This window comes from Clavelina lepadiformis, chromosome 1, assembly GCF_947623445.1.
Source record: "Clavelina lepadiformis chromosome 1, kaClaLepa1.1, whole genome shotgun sequence".
Lineage (NCBI taxonomy): Eukaryota > Metazoa > Chordata > Ascidiacea > Aplousobranchia > Clavelinidae > Clavelina > Clavelina lepadiformis.
Window position 1 is genome coordinate 5,398,560 of NC_135240.1, and position 23,393 is coordinate 5,421,952.

Here is a 23,393-nt window from a genome sequence, read left to right on the forward strand (position 1 = left end):
TACGCTCGAAATTTTAAGGTTTTTGGAAAAACCACTTCTATTAATTTCTTCAAACACACAAGAAAGTTAGGCCTCAGTTATTTCACGCGTGGACTTGTGGCTTTGTTTTATGACCGACCGGTTTTTGAAGGGTTTGTTGCAGAAGATAATGGACATGATGGACGCTTTTATACGTCATGTTCTACAAGGACCGGGCTTTATACAGAGCTTACGGTAAGAGTTTAACAAATCGGTAAACGATGAGACCATCACAAGTAGATTAACGTTATTTTTTTATAGTTATATAGTATAGTATAGTTTTCGTTGCCTGATTCATGTTGTCGTTATTTTATGCAGAATGTGTTAAAAGAAGCTTTGATAATGTTTGTCTTAAAGCTTTATTTACAATTTTATTTGCAGTAAAATATGTTCTGATTTTGTTCATGGTTGCTGGCGAAATACAACCAGCACATTACATAGATCGCTTTGTCGCGAAACATTACTTGCATTTGAAGATGCCGCCGCCGATATGCTTAGCATCTAGCAATGTTGCAAAATTCCAAGATCAACGTTTAATAAAACATCCTGACGAAATCGTCCAATCAGCTTCTCCGACCTGCTTATCACGTGATGCTTACGTAAGGCGGTCGCTGGTACCAATTTAGATTTCTGGAACATTTGGACAACTGTCGAGTTCCCATGTCGGACGTGAAAACGCGCATACGCCCCTAGTATAGTTTGACATTATATATATGCAGCGTACGGCTTCTCTCGTTCAATTGGCGTTCTTCCGCCAAAAGTGCAAAGTTATTTTGTTAAAGTCGTGTTGCTTCCTTGAAGATGTCGGCTTCGCGTTGTACAAAATGGTTTGTTCTGGTTACTGCAATGGCTACTTGCCTGGCTGTGCCAGCGGACAGAGACGGTAATCGATGACAACTTATACAAATATACTTACTTAAGGTTAATTTAAATTCTTCCATAATCATAACGTTATCTTAAAGATTTGGGAAAAGGGATTTTTGATCGCGACCCAACGGTTACCATTGCTCAGGGAGAGGTCAAAGGTAAAACGATTACGTCAGATGGGGTCAGAGTTGACAGGTTTCTTGCGATTCCTTTCGCCGACCCACCTACAGGGGATTTGAGGTAGATTGTTCTAACTGTTTTTATGCTGGCAGCTATACGCTATGTGAGTGTTACCCTAGATCAGTGGTCGGCAAACTTTTTTGTTGCGGCCCAAAATGTTCTTTCAAGAGCTATTGAAGGCCCACTACGTGAAACCACCACGACAAAACGAATAATTTAATTGTTAAACAAAAACATCAATCGCTTGTGCAGTACAACGCAATAGCTTGCTAATAATACTTTGGTACTTTCTCAGATTATCGCACTACCAATCGCGACAGGAAAAAATTGCTTTTTTGAACAGGAATTTCGGGTCAAAAAGAAACAAAACAACGATAAAAAAGGAAAAAAATCAAAAATCGTAATTACAGTTTCCTTCCTCAGTTGAAGGCAAACAAATCGATTCACGGAATTTGACATTAAATTGACAAAATGCTGATATTACTCCCATACACCACTGTTAGTAATCGCCAGGCTAATAACAGCCCGCCGCTTGGCAGCTCACAAAAACGCAGTTTTCGACGTGTCGCTTTTGGTAGTGCGATAATCCAAGAAAGTAGCAGTATTTTCTTTATTTTATCGATCAATCAATGTGATGAGTGAAATTGTTTGCATTCGCTAGTAGCAAGATCTGGAAGAAAGTTTGTTGTTGTCGCAACGAGTAAGTTTTTAAGCTTTTATCCAGCAAGCGGTTTCTGCGAGCTGATTTTATTTATTTCATTGCTGAGAAAGACTGCTCGCACATATACGTAGCGCTGCACATGGATATAATCCAGTTCGTTTTTTTCAAATATGGAAATTGCTCTTGATGAAGCTCCTGCCAAAATTGCAAGACGGTAGCCCAAATAATATTAGACTTAACGATAAAAGTTTGATGCAACGATGAGCCAAAATAAAAACTCTTAGCTACACCAATTTTTAAAATACAGTACAATGAATGTACGGCTAGCACGCGGTCTACAACTACACGATAAAACTGAAATAATAATAAATCGCTCACGGCCCACTAAAAATTGTTCAAAGGTCCACAGCTTATGCCGACCGCTGCTCTAGGTGCTTGTCTGTATAGTTTCAGTTAAGTTGTTGATATCCAATATCTGCAGCAATATATCAACAGCCAATATATAATATTTACTTAAAGTATTGGGCAAATGTTTTGCAAAGAAGAATCTTGTTCTTGTTTTTTGCCTTTTGCTGATCAAAATTTTGTTGCTTGCTGTAAGTTGAAATGTTTGCTGATAAATCTGTTCTCCAGCGTTGCGGTTCTGTTGTTCACCTCGTGTTTTATTTCACTAAGATTCCGGCCCCCTGTAGCCCACAAGGGTTGGGGTAGCGACGTTTATGACGCATCAATCGACCTCAGTTACAAGTTAAGAGAGAAGACATGTTTGCAAACAGTCGTTGGTTTTGGTACAATGGGAAGCGAGGATTGTCTTTACGTCAGCGTGTGGGTATCAGGCGGCATTGAAGGTTGGTTTGGTTGCGAGAAAAAGTTTCACAACTTCTCTGTTATAACCAAAAATTGAATGAAAATGAAAAATGCCGTAATCTCTTGGTTAAACTGTTTATCATTTTATTTTAAAAGCAAAGTATTTGCAACTTAACCCAATTTTTTGGAATAATTAGAATTAAATTTCTTATTACTGCATGTGTGTTTTATACTAGTAAAGTTAAGTTCGAAATCTGCAACTTTACCAATACCACGACTCCCTATTAACCCCATATACCTATATATAACCCCAACATTTACCCCTAATATTCGCAGAGGCCCAGAAAAACCACCTCCCAGTGATGGTGTGGATTCACGGGGGCGCCTACGTAGCAGGAAGTGGTTGGGGAGCGAATTTCTTCGACAACTGGTTGTACGATCAGGAGAGAATGGTCAGACACGGCAACGTGATCGCTGTGACCTTGAACTATCGTCTTGGTCCACTTGGTAAGAAGCGGATGGGCTACAACGAACTTTATTAACTTTTATCATTTATTATTATATATTTTACCTGAGTTTTTAAACCAAACGAAAAAGTCATTTTCGTATCAGGGTAACATTCCCCTTGAGAGTCGCATCCGTCGCAAAAATTCCCCTCAAATGAATACTTAGCATATTTATTAACTGATATGTAGCAATCTATTTACGTAATTTCAATAATAACTGACAGACGTTAATCAAACTTTGATCGCAAAAACTTCTGCTGGCGACCCGATATATCCTGTAAAATAGCAAGAAATAGCAGCAGCAGGAGTTCTAGGATTTGCCAATTCATGTATTAATTATTTACTAAAGTCATTACACACAAAATGGCAAACCTGTAAACTTTATCATCTACTTTCACGAACTTTCCACAAAGCTTGACTTCTGTTTATCCCAGGTTTTATGAGCACTGGGGACGACGCCTCCCCTGGTAACTACGGTCTTCTTGACCAATTGGAGGCCTTGAAGTGGGTGAAGAACAACATCTGGGCTTTTGGTGGCGACACAAATAAAGTGATAAGAAGTTTTCTTCACTGATGCAACTTTCTTTGCTGGACATTTTAATCGTTAAAATATCGTTAAATCGCTTTATGAATGTTCGCGTTTTTGTCTTAGCAAGTAAAACGGGTAACCAAACAATTTATTGGTTAATAAATAGGTCAATAACCAAATTATAAGTCAAATAAGGAACTTTTCAGATAACGATCTACGGCGAATCTGCAGGGGCAGCTAGTGTGTCTTTCCACATGATTTCTCCCCTTAGCAAAGATTACTTCAACCGCGGAATCTCTCAAAGCGGCACCGTCTTTTCTTCTTGGGCCGTGGTCACAGACCCACTGCGATGGGCACAGGCGGTGAGTTTAGCAAGAACTCTTTAAAAGTTATCGTAAAATGATAATATACTTAGAACGACATTATGATTTTATTCAACGTGCTGCTAGGTTGCCGAGGGAGTGGGCTGTCCAACCAACGACACCAACTACCAGCTAGTCGATTGCGTAAGGCAAGCACCCGTCGACGATGTGGTGACAGCGGTGAGAACAATTGACCTCCAGAAAGAAGTGCTGGTCGACATGCCGTGGTCAGCTGTGGTGGACGGGTAAGATCACGTCTTTGAATTAGTCTGTTTCGTTCCTTTGTATGCCGTGTGGAGTAGCTTGCTCTGTTTGCATCTCACTCGCTCCTAACCTTGCTTGAAAACTGGTGACGTGATATGCTGACACAACCAACGCAACGGTATTTGTAGCTTATGACTACTTAACCAAACCAGTTGTTGGTTATTACCACAAAGTATTGACGTTGTAAAAGATCGTTTACTTGGGCATAATTTTACCGATAAATCACCTCCGCTGTCCAGGTACTTCCTTCCCGATGACCCGGCAAAGATGATCTCAAACTCGGCCGATAAAGATTATTTACTCGGTACAAATAACAACGACGGACATTTGTTCGCCGGGGCTGTCTTCCCGAAAATCAACATGGACAATAAGGCGATGGACCTGCGCGATCTAGCGAAGGCGTCCACCATAATCCAATACCAGGTCCCGGAGCAAGTTTCCGAAGCGATCGTGTTTCAGTACAAGGCTTATTCAGGTTTGCTGGTTGGTTTGGTTAAATAACAATAAATGATGAAAAGACATGGCGATGACTTTAATAAATTGTGATGTCATATAGACTGTTGAGTAAGAACTAGTGTTTGCACGAAAGATTGGTCAATTTCGAAACACATTATACAAAATCAATTGTGACGTCATAGAAACTCTGAATTATGTTCTGCGTGTTGTTTGCTGCATTGCAGATGAAGTCGACGACACGTTTTATAAGAAAGCGATCGTCAATCTCTTCACAGATCGCTTATTTGCAAGTGCCACGCACTGGAACGCCCACTTGCGGGCGGCTAATGAAGAGTAAGTCACCCGTTAAGCGGTGTTAGATTGCAATGGATTTAAGATCTTCATTAAAACGGAAACCTTGGCTTTACACAGGACGACCGGCAATACCTTCGTCTACCTGTTCAGCCATCCGAGCAAAATGCCTCTGCTCTACCCCCCGTGGATGGGGGCCGACCACGCTGACGACCTTCAGTATGTCTTCGCCAAACCTTTTCAGACTCCTCTCGTGTACACGAACGACGAAAGGGACATAACAAATGCCTTTATGACGTACTGGACCAACTTTGCCTGGAGCGGGTGAGACAAGTTTGTTTATCGAAACGGGGGAATTACCGCACCAAAATGTTGTTAGGCTTAACTTCTTGTGAATATAACCGATGCGCCATTTCGTCGATATAAACGCCACAGAGAGTAGTGCAATTGACAAAGTAACAAATAGACTACTTGATACGTCATAAAAGGGCACTGGTTAGAAATAGATAGCTGCAAAGCCTTTACATGATATAGCATATATGTATGTCTTCGTGCCACGCATTAAAAAACCATTTGTGTGTGTGATGGAAACAGTAATAGCTGAATAAAACCAAAAAGATAAAAAGATAAAGAGATTTTGTTAAAAAAAAGCCATAGCGTTGTTATAAACCTGAGAGCCCATGACGTGATGTTCTCAACCAGGGACCCCAACGTTGGTCCAAACGATCATACAATACCAGCCAACTGGCCAGCATACGACCTGGAAACCAAAAACTATCTTGAGATAAACGGAAGCTTAACCGAGAATGGAAACGCGGCGGTGGGAAGTAGTTATAGGGAAGATTTTACCGCGTTTTGGAACGTTCTGATCCCGCAGGTCTGGGATTCCTCCCTCCACACTTGTGACGTTACTAAAACCGTTGCCAAGGCGGTTGTCAAGGACGCCGCATCAAGTTTGTGTCCTGGTGACCTAGATTTCCAAAGAGACACCACGTGAGTGCCAAGTGTATATAGTTAGCCTCATGAGAAGAAAATATGAATTAAGCAACTGGATTTTTGTGGAAATAATGAAGGAAAAGTTTAATATTTTGTTAAAGTATGTGCTTTCTTATCTCCTGGTAAAACCTGAGAGGAGTTAAGGCAAATGGCGTGCAGATGGCCTGATTTCATGGTTTCAATTCATGGTTTATCACCTTCCGCTATTTTAATGGCGATCATGTCGCCAGGAAGGGGTGCGTGCAAGGAACTTCGGGTACTTGGAACGGGAAGATGTATTCAAAGTTCCTCGGGATTCCATTCGCGACTCCTCCCCTTGGAGAAAAAAGATTCCAGAATCCGACAGAAAACGAAGCTTGGACCGGAGTCAGGTAAAACGACAACATTGAGCAATAAAGCTACTTTACACCCAGATGGAATTGCATCAAAATATTTGTGAAAGCTTTAAGTTTTATTACTGACTACGCGACTTCCATTATATCGGTCTTGCTTTGGCGAATAATTACGTAATAACTTCGCGCTTACACAAAAAACACTTCCTTTTCACATCTTGCAACAGAAGCGCATTGGAGTTCTCGAAGATCTGTTCCCAGTCTCCCTACGACCCTGCTACAATGAGCGAGGATTGTCTCTATTTGAACGTCTACGTTCCCATCGACACGGTAAGCGATGACCTTAAATCGTTGTCGGGTGAGCAATGTCTTCGTTTGCTGATGCGACATCCTCACTACTTGAGCTCCAAGCCGCCTTTCTTGAGGGACTTTAAAACGCTTGACAGATTGTCCATATATGGTCATGTTAACAGACGCTCCCCGTCGACTACGTGAGCCCTAACAAGTACGCTGTGATGGTTTGGGTCCATGGAGGGTCGTACATGACTGGAAACGTGTCGCCTGACTTCCAGGGTGACGTATTTGCCGCCCAAAATAACGTCATCGTCGTCACTGTCAATTACAGGTGAGTTGAAGTTCTTACCCCATTTTCGAACGAAATAAAACATTTATAAACTATTTCATGTTGAGACCCGAAATTGACACCTTTGGAGTGTGCATGGCGAAGTCAAGCTACAGCTTTACAAGCTGGTGTTGTAAAGCGTTCAAGCAACCTAAAGTTGGCGTAATTGGTGGGTGGAGAGACCTTTAATTACCAGCACTCTTGTTCTTCAGGTTGGGATCTTTGGGATTTTTGACGACCGGAGATTCAAACGTGAGAGGCAACTTCGGCCTCTTAGATCAGAGACTCGCCTTTTTGTGGGTTCGCGACAACATTGCCCAGTTTGGTGGGGACCCGACCCGTGTAACCTTATTTGGGCAAGGGGCTGGCTCAGAGGCTGTCCAGGTAAAAAGACTCTGCAAAGTCTCACAAGGGCTTCAAAGCTTAAAATCACAATTGAAATACATAAAACGCATACATACGTCACACACATATGACAAACCCAAACATCCCACATCGAATCACTTAAAAGAAAAGTCTTGTTTGAAACATGCCAGCTTTTTAATTAACAAAATGTCTATACCGGCTTTCCTGGCGCTCTTTGCAACCACTTGGTATGCAAAAGTCATCTCAACCTAACACCAAAGTTATATCTGAAGTCAAATTCTAACGTTGCCAGTTTCCTCTTCTTTGTTGCACTTACCGCGTATCTTTCGTCATAACTTTGAGCAGTGATGGTCAGGGACGTTACCTTTGTTTTTAATGATTCTCAGATGCACACCGTGAGTAGCCTCAACACCGATCTCGGATTCACTCAAGCTATTCTCCAAAGTGGAACCGCTCTACGTTTGGGGGAATACCCGGAACAAGTCGCTTTGTCTCAGACATTTGCGGATGCGAGCGGCTGTGGCGGTAGCGACGCGGCAACAATGGTTAGTTGTTGTTGTTTGTTGTTGTAATCATTAGTTTCATCCTCTCATAGCTAATTTGCATGAAAAGTATTTCAGCCAATTTCGATTATCTTTTCAAAATGCTGAGCGTTTATGATGAAACAACATGATTTTGAGATTCCATTGTTTTGTTCAGTTAAGCTGCCTTCGAAGTGCCAGTGTAGAAGACCTCATTGTTGCGCAACAATCGATGCAGTTTGCTCCGGTGGTGGACCGATACTTTCTCCAAAAGGACCCGTCCAAGTTAATGGGAATTCTGAGTCCTTTTGCTTCTTGGTCTTTCATAATCGGTGAGTTTCTCCTGAATGGCAACGAAGAAGACTTCAATGGAATTTGCATCATCCACCCAGGATGCGATAGGATAAACGCAGAATATTCAATTTTAGTTATGTTTTGTTGGACGTACAAGATCAGTGATAGATTGAGTGAAATGTTTGTAGTTAACCCAGAAAAGTTCATTGCCAACGTCAAAGCCACTTTGCAAAACTTGTCAATCAATCCAAAAAAATGTTAGTTACGTTGCATATATTGGCCACACAGGCACTAACGATGGAGACGGCACGACTTACTGGGACGAGGTCAACTCGGTTCAAACAGAAGACAACTTCCATGATTCAATCGCCGATGAATTCTCCACAACCTTCGGAATGAAGACCGGTGATATCGAGTTTGAATATTACTTGTGGTCAGACCCGAAATTCACCACAAACCAGCAAGTAATAGATCGTAAATTTAGATCGATTTTGCGAATTAGTTATTAATGTTATCATCGGCAAATATTACACTAGTTTGTTTAGCGCTAGATATTATTCATTCGATTAAATTAAATTTTAGCTATTTTAGGTAACGCCACTAATTATGCAGGAATATTATTTTCATAGATAATTCTTATCTTTCTTGAAGGGCTGTAATAAAATTTCACTCTTTTATTGCTACAACGCAGGAGCTTCAAACCCAGCTGTTTAACTTGTACACCGACTACCGCTACGTGGCGCCAGCGGGTCAAGTTGCGGACTCGGCAGTGAAGGCGAGGTCAGTGGTCTACGTCTATCAATTCCAGCGCGCAAGTCTACAGAATCCTTACCAAGGAAACTTTCCAATGTGGACAGGTGTGTCGGCAAAGAGAGAAACGTCTGACCGATACAATATGAGTGAAGGGGCTGCTTCAACTGGCAAATAGTGATAACAAATTTACTGCGTGTTTTTTCATATCGCCACGTGGTTGAAGCTTTCGTTTCTTGAAATCACTTAAATGTATCTAAATGATATCTTTTTCCTCGTTTTTACAGGCGCGGCGCATGGCTCAGAAATCCCCTACGTTTGGGGTGACGTTGCAAGAGATGTGACGTCACAAGGAAATCACCCTGACGACACCATACTCTCGTATTCAGTGATGGAATATTGGGGCAATTTCGCGAAGACTGGGTAAGACAATGTTTTCATGACTACAAGATACCGACATTTGTAGAAGAGTTGAAATTGATAAAATAACTTGATGTAAATAACAATCTGATTATAGATTGTAGAAGTAAAACATAAAGAACCAAAATACAGAAAAAATTTTAAACTGTTTTTTTTTGCAACTAGTTTTATAGTTGCAAACAGTTTCTATGTAAACACACGAACATACTTAAGTGTCTTATATTAAATTTGCATTCCAATCTTTGAACATTGACTGTCGTTGCAGAGACCCCAATCTTAACGAGCTCGGTAACACCGCAAACACACCTTGGCCTGCCTACACTGCTGATAGCAAGCAACACTTGCTTCTAGATGCTACGATTACTCCATCGTCTTACCTGCGGGGAAAACAGGTCGAGTTCTGGAACTACTTGCTGCCGACGCTCGATATTAGTTGCCCGGTGACCATGATGTAAACTATGGCGACCAATAAAAGCAACTGGTGACAAAACGAGGGTTTTATTTGCTCAGTTGGTCAGTGCATCGTTTGAAAAGCAAATTGTTGTATCAAGTGCACGTTCAGCTGAGTTTAACACTGTTTATAACTTTAAGCGGGACGCGATCAAAAAAGGCTGCAAGGTTTCGGTATGTTTCAATCTGTTTCAACACACTTTGCCCAAATGCCGTACCGGTAAGGAAACAGTAAGGGTATAAGTTCTTAGAAAATAAAGGCGTAGCAGCTGTACATTGTACATTTGCGACCTGTGCACTGGTAAAGTAAAAATGTTACAGGTCATGCAGTACATGCATTTTGTGGTTAGTTTGGCAACGGGTTATACGGCGGTTGAATGTAAGGTGTTTCAATGGATGACATAGATTCATATTCGCGTTCATATTTAGCCTGAAGGTTACGTTAGGTCAACACATTTGAAACAAAATCGAAAGATCAAACTTAGTGCAAGGGCAGGGAAGCACAAAGCGTTCACTATGTTTGTCATGAGAGGTGCATACAACTTAATTATATGGCAGCAATCAAAGCAGGACAACGGTTGTAATGCATTCTCGTTAAAGCATTTAAATAGTTTTTGCATAGTTTACAACCGTTGTTTACAAGTGCAAATCGCCTTGAAGAAGCGCAGACTGACCGCAGACTGACCTGCCTCATTAAACAGGTTAAGAAGCTTCTTTGTTTTTTGAAAAGCAAAGATATCACGTGTTCATCAGCTACTCGTATTCGGCCAATGTTTTCTTTGAGTTGAAAAGTTAAACTTTTAAGTATGTAAATCAAACCTCGTTTCGTCTGCTGTAAAGTTGTTTGCTTATCATTGTTTATCATCGCTCTGCTTTTCTGCAGACTTTTATCATTGGAAAGTTGTTTTAGTCTGTGAAAGCTGAATGAAAGCTGAATGAGAAAGAGAAAGCTAGAGAAAGCTGAATGCGATTTTTGGGGATAACTCCAACTCTAAAAATTTAGTTGTAAAATACGTTATATATGCACATTGCCTGTGTTGCTTTTACTCGGTTTCTCATAATATCACAAGATGTAGTGACCGGGAAATCTTCTGACAAGTTGTTTGAATTATATTTCGCTGCTTGTCGGCTGAGAGGAAACGAACAGAGCTGCGAGTTATGCTTAAACGATGAAACATAGGAAAGGTCAAAGGTCATATGCTATGATTTAAATTTCATTGAATTAACTTGAATCAGAGCTCATTTTTGCCCAAAGTAAGAATTACAGTAAACAATTTTTAATTTCATCGTCTTTTCCTCGGTGTGTGGGTCCCCGGGATGTAAATGGTGAGTAGCAATAAAAGCCAACTTGGAATAACGACAAACGTCTGAGCAACCTAACTCCTGGAAAATCGTCGCTTTTGTGTCAATGTTCACACTTTTAATACCTCTCAGTGACCATTGAGCGCCCACTACCGGTTATGGTTTGGATTCATGGCGGACACGGACCTGTAGTTGCTGTATCTGTAAATTACCGTCTGGGTCCGTTAGGTATGGAATAAGAATATAACTTGGGGAGAGTTGAAATGTCTTTGCTTTACCAATAGTTGCAATTTCAATGCAATTAAAATACAATATTATCTTCTCAATATTTCTGCACCTGTTGTCATTATTGCAACAATTTGGTATGATAAAAATATTTTCAATATCTTTGCTTCAAACATTGGTTTCTAGTTTTTACCTGGTCGTGGTTCATTTCATTCTCCTTGTTGCAGGCGCTGTAACTTCTTTTTTATAGACGGATGTTGCTTTCAAAGCTGTCTTTAATGTTTAGGATTCCTCAGTACAATGGATTAAGCCTCCGGGGAATAGCATCGTCGTGATAGCAGCTACAAACGAAAAGATCATTATCAAGTGCATTATCGGAATAAGCATGCTGGGAATCAGTTGAGAATAGAAGATGCCTTTGTTAAAACGTAAGTACAATACGAAGCAAACCTATTCCATACGATATCAATTATATTCAGTTGTATCTGTCAGTGATAGCACCCGACCCCCTGAACAAGCGACGACCAGAAGATCTCAAAGTAATGCTACAGACCGAGAAGGCAGCGACGAAAGGTACAATATGTATTCATATACTCTGTGTTGTGTTGTTCCAATGAGTTCCGTTATTGATTGTTACAGACAGAATGAGATTGAACAAGCAGATGCTTCCCATACAGGTCCGGGTTGTGATGAAAAGTAAGTTTCTACTAAAGTGTATATACAGTAGCGTAACCACTATATAAACGGTGCGATCTGTAGGAATGAAATGTCTGAAGAAAATGTAGTAGAACTGGAAAGAAAAATTGGGAAATGCAAGCAATGCCAGCATGAATTAGACTTTATCAAGAATGAAAATTACTCACAAAAGAAGCATATTTGCGTAATTTGTAAGGAAACGTTTTCTACGGCAACCTGTTTAGATTGTCATATGAAAGCGCACATCAGCGAGAAATCGGTTTCAAATGGCCAAGTATCTTTTATGCTTTCGCCAACACAGCAAGAGCGTACAAGCACTGGAGAAGGAAATACCTATCATCAAATTTCGTTATTTGGGAAACCCTTTCATTTTGTCGGGAAAAGCCATATTTTAAATGTTCTTCAAAATGAGCACCTGGTGTCGTGTAAAATATGCAAAAAGTCTTTTTCTTCTGAAAGTAGCCTTTTCACACACATGCGTATTCATGCAATCTATACGTATAGCTGTCCACTATGTGAAAGAAAGTTCATCGACAAAGATCAACTAGAAGTGCATATGTTGAGACACGAAGGTAAGAGATTCTTTTCATGCTCCATATGTCTTGCATCCGGAAGGAGGAAGTACAACAACATCTTGCCTGTCACGCTAGCGACAACCTAAAGAATATTTCACTGGACAAAACTGTTTGAGCTAATGTAAAAAGTCAACTGAATTGTTACAAAAAATTTATTACTTACTGACAAAAAACATTCCTGATGCCCATTGTGTTACAAAGTATTTCATGTCGGTGCTTTAACAGTAAAACATATGATGATCGCATTAAAGAGCGGTTACAAGCCTCAGATGTTTTACAAGTTATTTGCTGATTAATAATGTTGTGATCCATGTACACCACTTATTCTATTTCGACCATGCGTCGCCATTGCAATGTCAACATTACTCTTTGCCTTCACCAAATCCCAAACACTTGACGCTTCTCATGCCACTTCTTCTAAGTTTAAACTCTGCTACACGTCTTACTTTTAATCAGCTGTGCTGAAATTTTCCGTCATATTTGCAAAGATTCTTTTAAATGAGAAAACGCGTATCAATTTATTCGAAGACTTAGAGTCAACCCATATCAAGAAGTGTACCCGACATGGGTTGGTGAGTCATCAGCGCACTACTTGAAACGTCAGGTCACCGATTAAAGTTTAAACGAAGGATTCGTTAACAAAAGCTGATTTTTAGCTTTGGTTCTTCAGGTTCCCCTCACGGCTCTGATTTGCCATACATCTGGGGCCTGTTCGTTAAACTTTCTCCGGTACAAAAAGCTTGCAAAAGCAAAAAACACAGGATTGAAAATTCTACAAGTATAAATTTGTTAAAGAAAAAACAGAAACGAATACGACGTGAGATCACAGCGCCTCCAACGTCGGTTTTCTATCGTCAAACTCCTCCACGATTCCTTGAGCAACGTTTGCAGCCTCCGCGTGTGTTATAACGTGCGGAGCTTCATGGCTTGGGGAGAGACGCATCAGACTAAGATGGAGGTCGTCCAGGCTGTGACTTGGAGTTTCCCCACATTCACAAGCGTGTGGAAAGGGACTCCATTCTTTTGTATCAAGCTTCAAACAACTTTCTTGCTCTGAATTACACAGAAACTCGTCAAGCGATGGCGTTGACGTCAGGTGCTGGTTCAAACCCGCTTCGTCTCTGTCGCTAGATGGCTCAGGGGAGTTTGCCGGTGACGCGGAAGCGCTTCTGTCGCTTTGTTCGCGCTCTTCTCGCCCTGGGGTTGCAACAGTGCCCACTTTCGACTTGTCCTTGGCCCGAGCCGCGTTTCGCAACCGCTTCTTGCGTCGGACGGTTTCTCTGTCAATACCTGCACATAAAGACGATGCTGACTGAGAGGTTACATGAGTTGAATTTTTACCAAAACCTATCATACGCGTTGCCAGAATATAGTATAGGTGTATATGGTATAGTATAGGCGGCCAGTTTATATCACAGCTATGCAGCAAAACGCGGTATTCTACAGACGCGTGCACATACCACGGTCAATATAACAACAGAATAATTTTCAAACGCAAGTAATATACCGCTGCTCAATCATAGATACCGGTGTCACGACAAATTTATTCTGGACTTTATGATATAAAGGTTTAGCAAGATTCGGCGTACATTTGCCCTCATTCGAACTCACCGGAAATACAAGGTTTTGATTGGACAGATTGCACTGAGTTATGCGACATTTAAACAATTTTACGTCGCAATGCTCGGAACAAGTTCAGCGGCCGGAATACATTTGACACTAAACCGGTACCGGTCGGTCTATCGAAAATACAACAAGTTAGTCTAAATTTGTCCGGCTTATTAGCGGTGTTAGCGTACCCTTAAAGCAGGGGTTCCCAACCTTTTTTGCTGCTCGCACCCGTTTTTCAGGTCAGAGCATTCTTCGTACCCCCAAAAAAATTCTGATGGAATTTTTCATATATATATTGAAAAATTCCATCATTTTCATATATGCATTGCTTTGTGGCCCAAGGATCTTCATACCCCTTGATGTTCAATCTCGTACCCCCAAGGGGTACGAGTACCCCCAGTTGGGAACCACTGCCTTAAAGTAAAGGACTTACCGATGATGTCACAGATTTTCAGTATCTCACATTTTCTGTTCATGTCACCAGCCAGTACCGTCATACAATGAGTGTATTCCTCATCGCTGAGTGCCGGTTCATTCGACTCATTTTCCAGGATAAAATCGATCAAGTTATCCGGCAAAATCGTCTCCTTTTTCCTCGGCCTTCCCACCCCGGAGCGATCCCCTTTCTCTGGCGTCCTACATTGTGACGTGGCGGCCAAACTCTCAAATTCCTTTGTCAGATCGCGCCGAGTCGGAAGTCGGGTGCGCTTCCGGTATTTCCTTCTTTTTTTGATTTGTGGAAAGCTGCTCGGGCAGTTCAGTTGATGCATCTCTACACCATACATTGCCAATTCCACTTAAACTGACCTGTAATAAGAATCCTCTCAAAATTTTCCATTATTTTTAATCAGGAATTGCTGGACTTGCTTTTGATCTAGCCTAAGATTATATCCCTAAGATAAATGGCAATCCCTGCGGTAGGTTCCTGTCATAGATGAATATATGTTAAACTTGGCAAACTGGTCTAACTAATGCATAAAAAATGCACTTGGTCTCTGGTCTATTCATCGTCAATTTTTTTTGCTACTATATTTGTATATTCTCTATTTTTGTCCTTCAATAATCGTTCTAATAAACATCTTTGTTGCGTCACTGAAATTTTATTTCGTCACAAACAAGCTAACAAACGAGATATTCATGTCGCAATAATGACAATTATTCAACTAAAAACGCAAATTGTATCTAAAAATTCAATGAAATTTGATGGAAACAATTTAATGTACACAACTTATATGAAACTTTTTGCTTTTTCAAATCTTTGTGCAGCGAACCAATACAAATAAAGATAAACTTCACGTTTTCCAGGCGTTTCATTTGCAGCAACGAAAAGTGCAGCAGTCAAGTCATCAGGCTGAACTACTTTTAGTCTTATTTGAAGCTTCCCCTGGCGCCTGTAATGATCTGATGTTATCGGCAGGAAGTGCTTCGAGTGCTATTTTGACGACATAAACGTCATTTTTTTTTTGCGCATTTCAGCCGCGGTATCTTCTGTGCTTCTTCACCATCGCCAGCAATCTTCTCCAGTGCCTACTGCCCCGTGTTCGTGGGGCTACGAAGCGTTTTGTTACGGGTTTGGGGGTCTGGGCAGACAGCAACTTGTTACCCGACTTCCTGCGAGGTTTTCTCACCTTTCTCAGCCTGGTCACTAAAAGGGGTCTGTCGGGGCCACTTGCCTCCTCCAAGCGGCCTTGCTGAGGCCGTCTAGCGGAGACTTGACGAGTCGAATTTGATGGTCGGCATGAAACTCCATCGCCTCTGAAACCTTCCAGGCACTCGCAACGATGATACCCAGGCATGTTGATGCAGGAGCCATTCTCGCTGCAAATATGCTCGCCGGTTTCACACTCGTCCACGTCTGAAACGGTAAGACTGCGCATTAAGTATCGGTCGGTTGCGTTTACAAAACGAGCCGCCTCAAGGCATCGTCTTACGGCTTAACCTGTGTGTAACATGGCAGTCAGAACTGAATTTTTATCACCTACCTTGGCAACCTGCCTCGGTTGAGTTGGCGCTGGCAACGGGCTGGTATCCAACTGAACACTCGCACGTGTAACCTCCAATCGTGTTGAAACATTCGCTATTTTCGGGACAGGGACTTCCCCGCTTTGAAAAACACTCGTCACGATCTGTGAAGGCATGAGATGAAATAACCAAGCCTTGGAAATGCTAAACCGCTTTAAGAAGAATTTATGGCAGAACAACGTACGGACTTACCGACACATTTTCTTCGGGTTTTGTCGAGCTTCAAGCCGGGCGGACAGACGCACTTGGCTCGGCTTTTCAAAGTCTTCACGCATTTAAACTGGCATCTCATTCTAGCGCAGGGGTTGCGACCTGTGATGAAATTCGAAAATAATGTCTTTCAAACTTCTTGTAAATCGATGCGCAACTAAAGCGATTTAAAATTGCCTTGAATCTCGCAGTCACTAAATATAAAACAACCATAGTAGGAGGCTGGGTCTTATGTACGGTGACGTGCTTGTTATGGAAACAAAACATCGATGAATGAAAAGTAAAATGTGCCTAATGCCAGAAATAATCTCATGAACGAACAAAAGTCATGAAAATGGAGCAGTTTTGGACTTACTCTTGCTCGAACCATGTTGTGGGTGATTTCTGATAAATAAAACCCTCGCTAACAATCGCTTCCCCGCTTCCACAGCCGACCTCGCTTTCACCTCCACCTCATTCAGGAGATCCGTCAGGGTGAGGGAGGAGTTAAAGACCGGTTTGTGAGATCGTGGAAGTTTTCGCCTTGGCGACGCGCTGCGGAACCGTAGACGGGAGCTGAACTTTTTGACATCGAGAATTTCATGATTTGTCTGGCCGGGATGAGAGTCGCTCAATCCCGTCGGTGTAGGTTGATGAGATTCGATGTTAGGTGGAAGGTAACGAATAGCTGTGCTGTTAGTCGGGGGGGCCTTACGTAAGCAAGTTCTCCTGTCGGCTTGTAAAGTATACTTCTTCCGACATTGGCAGAAATAACTCCCCTTGGTGTTGCGGCACTTTTGGCTGCACGGCCGTTTCTTGCATTCGTTGATATCTGTGTTCGGAAATAAATACGTCGGCTCAAATACTTCAACGGTCTGTGTCAGAAGAAATCTTTTTACGCATAAACCCGAGCATCAGACGTCGATTTCGACAACGCGATTTAAAATAAAATTTATGTGACGGCCATTCGGTTCCGTTAAAAGAAGAAGTCACCTTTCTGGCATCTTTTCCCTCTCCAGCCTACGTCACAAAAGCAAGCTCCGTCTTGGCAAAGTCCGTGAAGACAGCCTCGCTTTGGGCAGGAACCTTCAGAATACAGAGCATTAGGTTAGCAGAGAGCTGACGATACAACTCGCACGAAATATATTCCTATAGAAATATAGAGGCGTCTTGATGCATGTGTTGTTTGTGATGTCTGCACCAGACTTTTGAGTTAATCGTATCTGGTCAAACATTTGATTCAATTCAAGCAAAATTTTCCCATGGTGTTGACTGTTGAGGATTGTGGAAAAAGCCTGAAGTCGAGCCAACTCGTCGTTACGAAACTGCTCGCCGAAACGATTTAAAATTAAGTCAAAAAGCCAAAACTTTTCCACTTATCATTCGCGATTCAACCAAACGAGGCGATCGATTGCCCGCGATTGGCGACCGACGACTTCCGCGAACAGATCATGAACTCTGTGTCGATTTCCCGTTGACAATTAGTCCCATAATTCTTCACTAAAATCTTAAACTGATGCAGACAGAAGCGCCACGCAAAACGTAAATGACCTACATAATAAGTGGGACGGTAAATTTAGCGCAAAGCAATCGAGAATACCAAAAAGTCACATGCAATGTCGATATGAGATCGCGATTCATCGTCGTCTAAAAATGAAAACAGAGTCAACAAACATGATGGCTTCTATTCCATATAAGCGATGTGGTTGTCAACGCGAAAGCGCGATGGAACTGTCGCCTGAGTCATAAACAAACGTGGGAGCGAACTCAATCGCGCTTTCACTCGATCTGTGGGCGACGACAGTTCCCCGGGGAGGAAGTCATCTTGCGATACGAACAACTTTCTTCGATAACGCGTTGACGCGAATCGTGTTTTTTGTCACAAGTTCAAAAATATCGTTGACTTGTCCGGGCCTGACTAAGTTTTATCAAGTTTGAGGTTTATTTTTATCTGAGTCGGAAACAAGGGGCCATGACTTTGATATTTCGTCAAATCTAATCAACGCCTCTCCATCGTATCAGGCATTTTCAACCCCCTGCAAGAGGCCAATCGAACAAGCAATATTTCAAAATGTCATTTTACACAAACCTTAAACCTTATCGCTGTCCGCGATAAAAAAAGGTCAAATTTGGTCTGAAAATGTTTCAAAAGTTTCAAAATAAACGCGTTAAGGAGGGACAGAAACAGGGAAGTTTGTTAAACTGCGAAAGGTCGTAAATATGCTGTTTAACAAGTGTTGTCGTTATGGCTCTTCTTTAATGCAATAGGACAGATTATCATCATAAAACAAATCATTCACTTTTATGGGATCTGGGATGAAAAGAGGAGGAGGGATCGGCAGCAAGCATCTTTAACTCCGCTGACTCTTCATGGTGGAGTTGAGCGTTCCTCCTGCAAGCCTCGATTCTGTCTCCTCTTCGGCAAAGAAACCAATCAGCTGCCAGAAGAGGATCGTTCTCGAACGTCTTCACATTTGCTGGGATTCGGTGTCTGTTGAGAGAAAAATCGTTGAATTATGACGTAAAACAATCCCCAGTGATTCATAATCTCATGATTATGATTTTTATGATTGACAAAATCAATAGGAATCATTGAATATAAATGTATAAAAATAAAAGTAACAAAACGAGAAATAAAACATTTTTATTAATATTCGTCAAGTAGACCAAATATAGAAGCTCAAAATATGTACAAACAGTATCGTGTCACTGTTACACAGAATCGACAATCGCTGCTTCGTCAAAAAATTGAAATATTTTGAAAACGTTTGTGATAAAAATGTTTTGCACGATCATAACTCCCAAAACGCCATTTCGTTCACTTTTAAAACTCAGTGCTCTCTGATGATAAGCGTCTTTTCTGCTAACTCATATCAAAACCATGCACTGTGAGAAAAAATTCAACGCCAAATATGTAGTTAAGCTTCAGTCGACTTTCAACAATTACTTCAAGTTTATTCCACGGTTGCCCAATTATGCACGTTTATGACCAAATATGGGCATGCCCGTGCAGGGTGGCGAGGCGAATCATCGGTGGCGTCGCCATGACAACTCGCTCGGTTCATTTCCTCCCAGAGACAAATCTCATGAAAATTCCGTCACCACCTATATTCTTATGCCGGTTAAATTTTTAGGTGGATTATACAGGGAAATACCCTTATATGAGAGCAAACCGCGTGCAAATGTAAGAAGTTCTCGTTACTGTTTAGGTTTTCTGTATTAATCACCTGATAAAATGCACTGCACGCAATCCATGCAACAAATAGTTGCTTTAACATTAACATAAAGCACTTTTTGAATTTTTTTGGAAGGGCCGCATGCCCCAATGCTGTTCCATCTAACACCGTGCCTTAGTACTTCAAAAGTGAGTGGAAAGTTGTCCACGAGTGAAACTTATTAGCTAGCAACCAGTAGTGGGGCGTTGTTGTGTACAAACCAAAACAAACACGAGCTTAACACCTGCTGTTGGCATCACATTAAACAAAGGGACCACACCTGAGCACATACGACTGAATATTACGCGGTATTTGAAGACTTCTATGTCAAGTTTACAATTCTCAGGCGGGTGTTAGTCGACGTAGAGAGCTTAAATGTGGTTTTATGAAATTTTTTGTTCATTTCCTTTATGTGGAGATTTGAAATTTCGTTCTGAAGTTGCTGATAAAAATGTTTTCAAACAAACTCCAGTTCGGATTAAAAATGAAATAATTATTACAACAAATCGACCAAATAACGCCAAAAATAATGTTTCTGTGTTTCATGTATAGTTAATGACATAATATACAAAAAAATACGTTCGTATAAATATGTGATCAACTGATAACATTTCTTAGCTTAAGTTAATTAACCTAGTTAATTTCTCAACACTGCTTAACTAAGCACTTAACTAACTAACTACTTAAATAAGCAACTTAAACATTTCACACATTTCTGAGACCCAACTAACTTCAATGCAAAATTTCAGAGTGAAAAACTTTTCATACAAAAAGAAAAAAATAGAACTAAATTCACCGATAGCAGCCTAAAATGTTGTAAATTAAAAACAGCACCTGCTAATCGGTTCCGGCTTCTCACAGCGCACGACAACCAGGAGAAAGAATTCAAAAGACAAAAGAACGGTGACATATGACGTGATGTGGCCAATCATGGTTTGGCAAAGAAAATTTTCACAGCAGTTTATAGTTATCGAAAAAAATCTAAAAAAGTAAAAAATAATGTTTAATCTGATGTAAAACTTCTCAAATCGGATGATAAAATTTAACCCAAAACAAACACGACAGGTTTTAAATGTCGACCATAAGCTTGTGGCAAGACCGTTCAAGCGCAATTTACAAGCGCATCATGGCCAACAAAGTAAACCACTCATTGACGCACGGTCTCATGTCTATCAGTTATTAATTCAATGAATTTATTCAATACCGGGCTTCGCTTTGCAAACTTCAACTGACAGCCGTCCCATTTTGACTCACGAGATTCCAAGATTTAGGGTCGCGATTAACCAATCGGTGGTGGTAAGAAGAAACGTGGGAAATTATTAAATAAAATAAAAGCACAAGTTTCTTTCACCCAACTACAGGCACGTCTTGAAAACCTTTACTAATTCGTTAAAACCTACTTTATTAGAATCTCAGATCGCTGTAATACGAAAAGTGCACTCGACGCAAGCCTCATTCTATGGAGCATTCTATGTATTCTACGCGTCTAGATCTGACCAAGACAAATTCTATCTGCCAGCAGCGCTTCCTGACACGCAGGGAATGTCGATGAAGGCAAACTTGAACAAATTTCTCGACGTTGACTCAACCGACGTAATTCCACTGCGTCTGTTATGTCTCTCTCTGCTTTTTATAAACGATTCCGACGCTGGAAAGATCTAGTTTGAAGGACGGATGCAATTCATCCTGCGAGATTGCAAATCAAATTTCATTCGCAATCTGTTTCGGTCGAAGCCGCCATAGATAAGCGACGCTGACATCGTCCAAATACTATTCTTGTTTCAGACCGAAATCGACAGATATTTGTGACCGCCGTTTGAGATATGGCCTATTGCAAGATCGCATTTACTTCTTTATAATGAATTTGTCGACGTTTGCAGCTTTTAGGACAAATAAAGATATTAAGGCTGGCCAGCAATTTCAGCATTGCTGCGTTTAAACGGCCCTCGACCGCTTGCAAGTTCTTTCTGCTCCTACGTTCCAAGTTCTTCATTTAAACACTTATAAAATTTCGCCTGTAAACATCTCCAACTCTATCGCGCATTCTTTCTTCCAACAAACAAGAAAGTTGGAGAAAATGATCTTGTAGTTCATTTTATAAAATCGTTCTGACGATGTTCCTCGTTTACTTTGCTCTTGTTGCCTAATCTCGAGGGGTCAAATCTTTCTGAATGGATCGATGGAATGCGGTGTTTTCCTTGTTCGCGGTTGTGACGTGTTAATGGTCTAATTTAACAGGGATTAGCCCGTCTTTGTGCAATAGGAATGCGCAAGTTTGCCTCTAAATATTCAGCATCGAAGTATAACTTGTCTTAATCGAACCGATAAAAAATCTTTGATGGCGTCAGCATTTTACGTCATGTTTGGCTTAGTTAATGACATCACAAACAAGTTATTAACAACGCGCGCGTTTTGTTGATCTATAACTAACGACCGCCGGTAAATCTCTAAGACTTTGACTCATCTTGTTTAGGGTTCTCTTAACTTAAAGCTACGAGGTCATTGAGCAATGTACAAACGACGCTCCAGCGTAAACTTTGAGCCAAGAAAGATGGTTTTTAGGCAAACAGTGCCCCCGTAACATGCAGAGTTACTTATAAGTTACCGGCGTCTAATCTGTCGAAGCCAATCATTGCTCAATGGGGTTTGTTCCACTAGTGTGTGACTCATAGCCGGGGTTATTTGCAAATAGTTGTTCGATTAACCACCGATCAGTTTCATTGATAAGGTCACTTCTGCACTTGGCCCAACTTTCCTGACCTGAAGCAAACGCGAACGTGCCAGGTTCGGGTTTGCCGCTTCGACATTGATAAGAATAGAAACCGACTATGACAAAAGATTGCAACATTTTAAAACAATCGAGAAATTTTTCTTTACTTGTTAACGTTTTATGACGAGTTTCGCCATAACATAATGCCCTCAAAAAAACTGCCCGCAAAATTCCTGACCAACTCAAACAAAACTGCTTTCATTCACGCTGAACCATTCGGTGAAACGCTACGTCTATCTTGCTGAAAACATTACAGAACACAAACTGGGTGTATAACAGACCACACCGAGCCCGGTTTAATGCAAATTTCTGGAAAGGATTTATCTGCCGGAGGAATGTTTTGACAATGGGAGCTGATCAGGGTTGAATTGCGCTACTTGAAGCCTATGGATTTCTTAAATTCTTTCAAACAATAGATTCGAGTGTTTTGGCACCGACTTAGCCATTGGTGAGACTACTTCAACCCACACTCGACTTGAACGCCGAAACAGGAGTTCTATGAAACAATTCTCGGCCGAACTGTCGGAATAGAAGCTGCTGAAATTTTAGCCTATAATTTGAGGAAAGACAGCCATCTGATCCGGGTAGCGAAAACTCTGTGCCGTCTTATCAAAAAAAGCGAAAATTTTATGCTGGTATTCACTGAAATGAAATAAAATTATGGCGGTCGCGCTACTTGGAGGTAACGCAGAAGCAAACAGCGGGGTGTATCATAATTTCCGCTGTAAAATTAAAAATTGCGATTTAATAAAACATTCAAAACTTCAGTTTTCAGTTTTAAGACCAAGAATAATTTACGACCACGACGTCAGAGAAAGCGGCTGCTCAGAAGACCACCTATGACGTCAAGTCGAGTCTGGAGCGATTTTGAGTTGTGATAGGAAGGGTGTTAACCGGCCTTAAACTTTTGGTAGCATTCGCCAAAGAGGCGCAAGGGGCTTAGTGCTGACAGCAACTTGAGGCATCATTTCATCAACAGATAGTTAAAAACTGTCATTCCTATGGCGGGCTGCTCCCTCTGGGACTGACAAACTACGAACGACCTTGGAGCGTTATCACCCTATAATCGCAAATGATCTTTTAAAAGGTGGTTTAG

At 41.2% G+C, this 23,393-nt stretch overlaps 3 protein-coding genes across 4 annotated transcripts; 1 reads left to right on the plus strand and 2 right to left on the minus strand.

Moving 5' to 3' along the window:
• Nucleotides 1–740: 740 nt before the first annotated feature.
• On the plus strand, nucleotides 741–9,726 carry LOC143471217 (uncharacterized). The gene is made up of 21 exons (XM_076969621.1): nucleotides 741–901; nucleotides 981–1,125; nucleotides 2,402–2,574; nucleotides 2,870–3,040; nucleotides 3,474–3,589; nucleotides 3,775–3,930; nucleotides 4,018–4,175; nucleotides 4,434–4,669; nucleotides 4,875–4,983; nucleotides 5,062–5,265; nucleotides 5,644–5,934; nucleotides 6,168–6,308; nucleotides 6,497–6,599; nucleotides 6,743–6,894; nucleotides 7,104–7,275; nucleotides 7,644–7,802; nucleotides 7,957–8,110; nucleotides 8,361–8,536; nucleotides 8,764–8,929; nucleotides 9,110–9,245; nucleotides 9,508–9,726. Exons 1-21 carry the CDS (start codon nucleotides 820–822, stop codon nucleotides 9,695–9,697), a joined length of 3,390 nt encoding a protein of 1,129 aa, XP_076825736.1. The 5' UTR covers nucleotides 741–819; the 3' UTR covers nucleotides 9,698–9,726.
• Nucleotides 9,727–13,249: 3,523 nt separating this feature from the next.
• Nucleotides 13,250–15,130, minus strand: LOC143469662 (uncharacterized). The gene is made up of 2 exons (XM_076967426.1): nucleotides 14,535–15,130; nucleotides 13,250–13,780 (listed from the first exon to the last, which is right to left on the minus strand). The coding sequence occupies exons 1-2, from the start codon at nucleotides 14,884–14,886 to the stop codon at nucleotides 13,314–13,316; spliced, it is 819 nt and encodes a 272-aa protein (XP_076823541.1). The 5' UTR covers nucleotides 14,887–15,130; the 3' UTR covers nucleotides 13,250–13,313.
• A 59-nt stretch (nucleotides 15,131–15,189) lies between these two features.
• On the minus strand, nucleotides 15,190–20,502 carry LOC143469649 (uncharacterized). Of its 2 annotated transcripts, none has more exons than XM_076967417.1 (7): nucleotides 20,362–20,502; nucleotides 18,613–18,803; nucleotides 17,306–17,398; nucleotides 17,028–17,144; nucleotides 16,316–16,435; nucleotides 16,084–16,227; nucleotides 15,190–15,956 (listed from the first exon to the last, which is right to left on the minus strand). In XM_076967417.1, the coding sequence occupies exons 1-7, from the start codon at nucleotides 20,457–20,459 to the stop codon at nucleotides 15,574–15,576; spliced, it is 1,146 nt and encodes a 381-aa protein (XP_076823532.1). In that variant the 5' UTR covers nucleotides 20,460–20,502; the 3' UTR covers nucleotides 15,190–15,573. The 2 variants fall into 2 exon arrangements, with proteins under 2 accessions (XP_076823532.1, XP_076823523.1); XM_076967408.1 differs by having other exon boundaries at nucleotides 16,689–17,144.
• Between the last annotated feature and the right edge of the window lie 2,891 nt (nucleotides 20,503–23,393).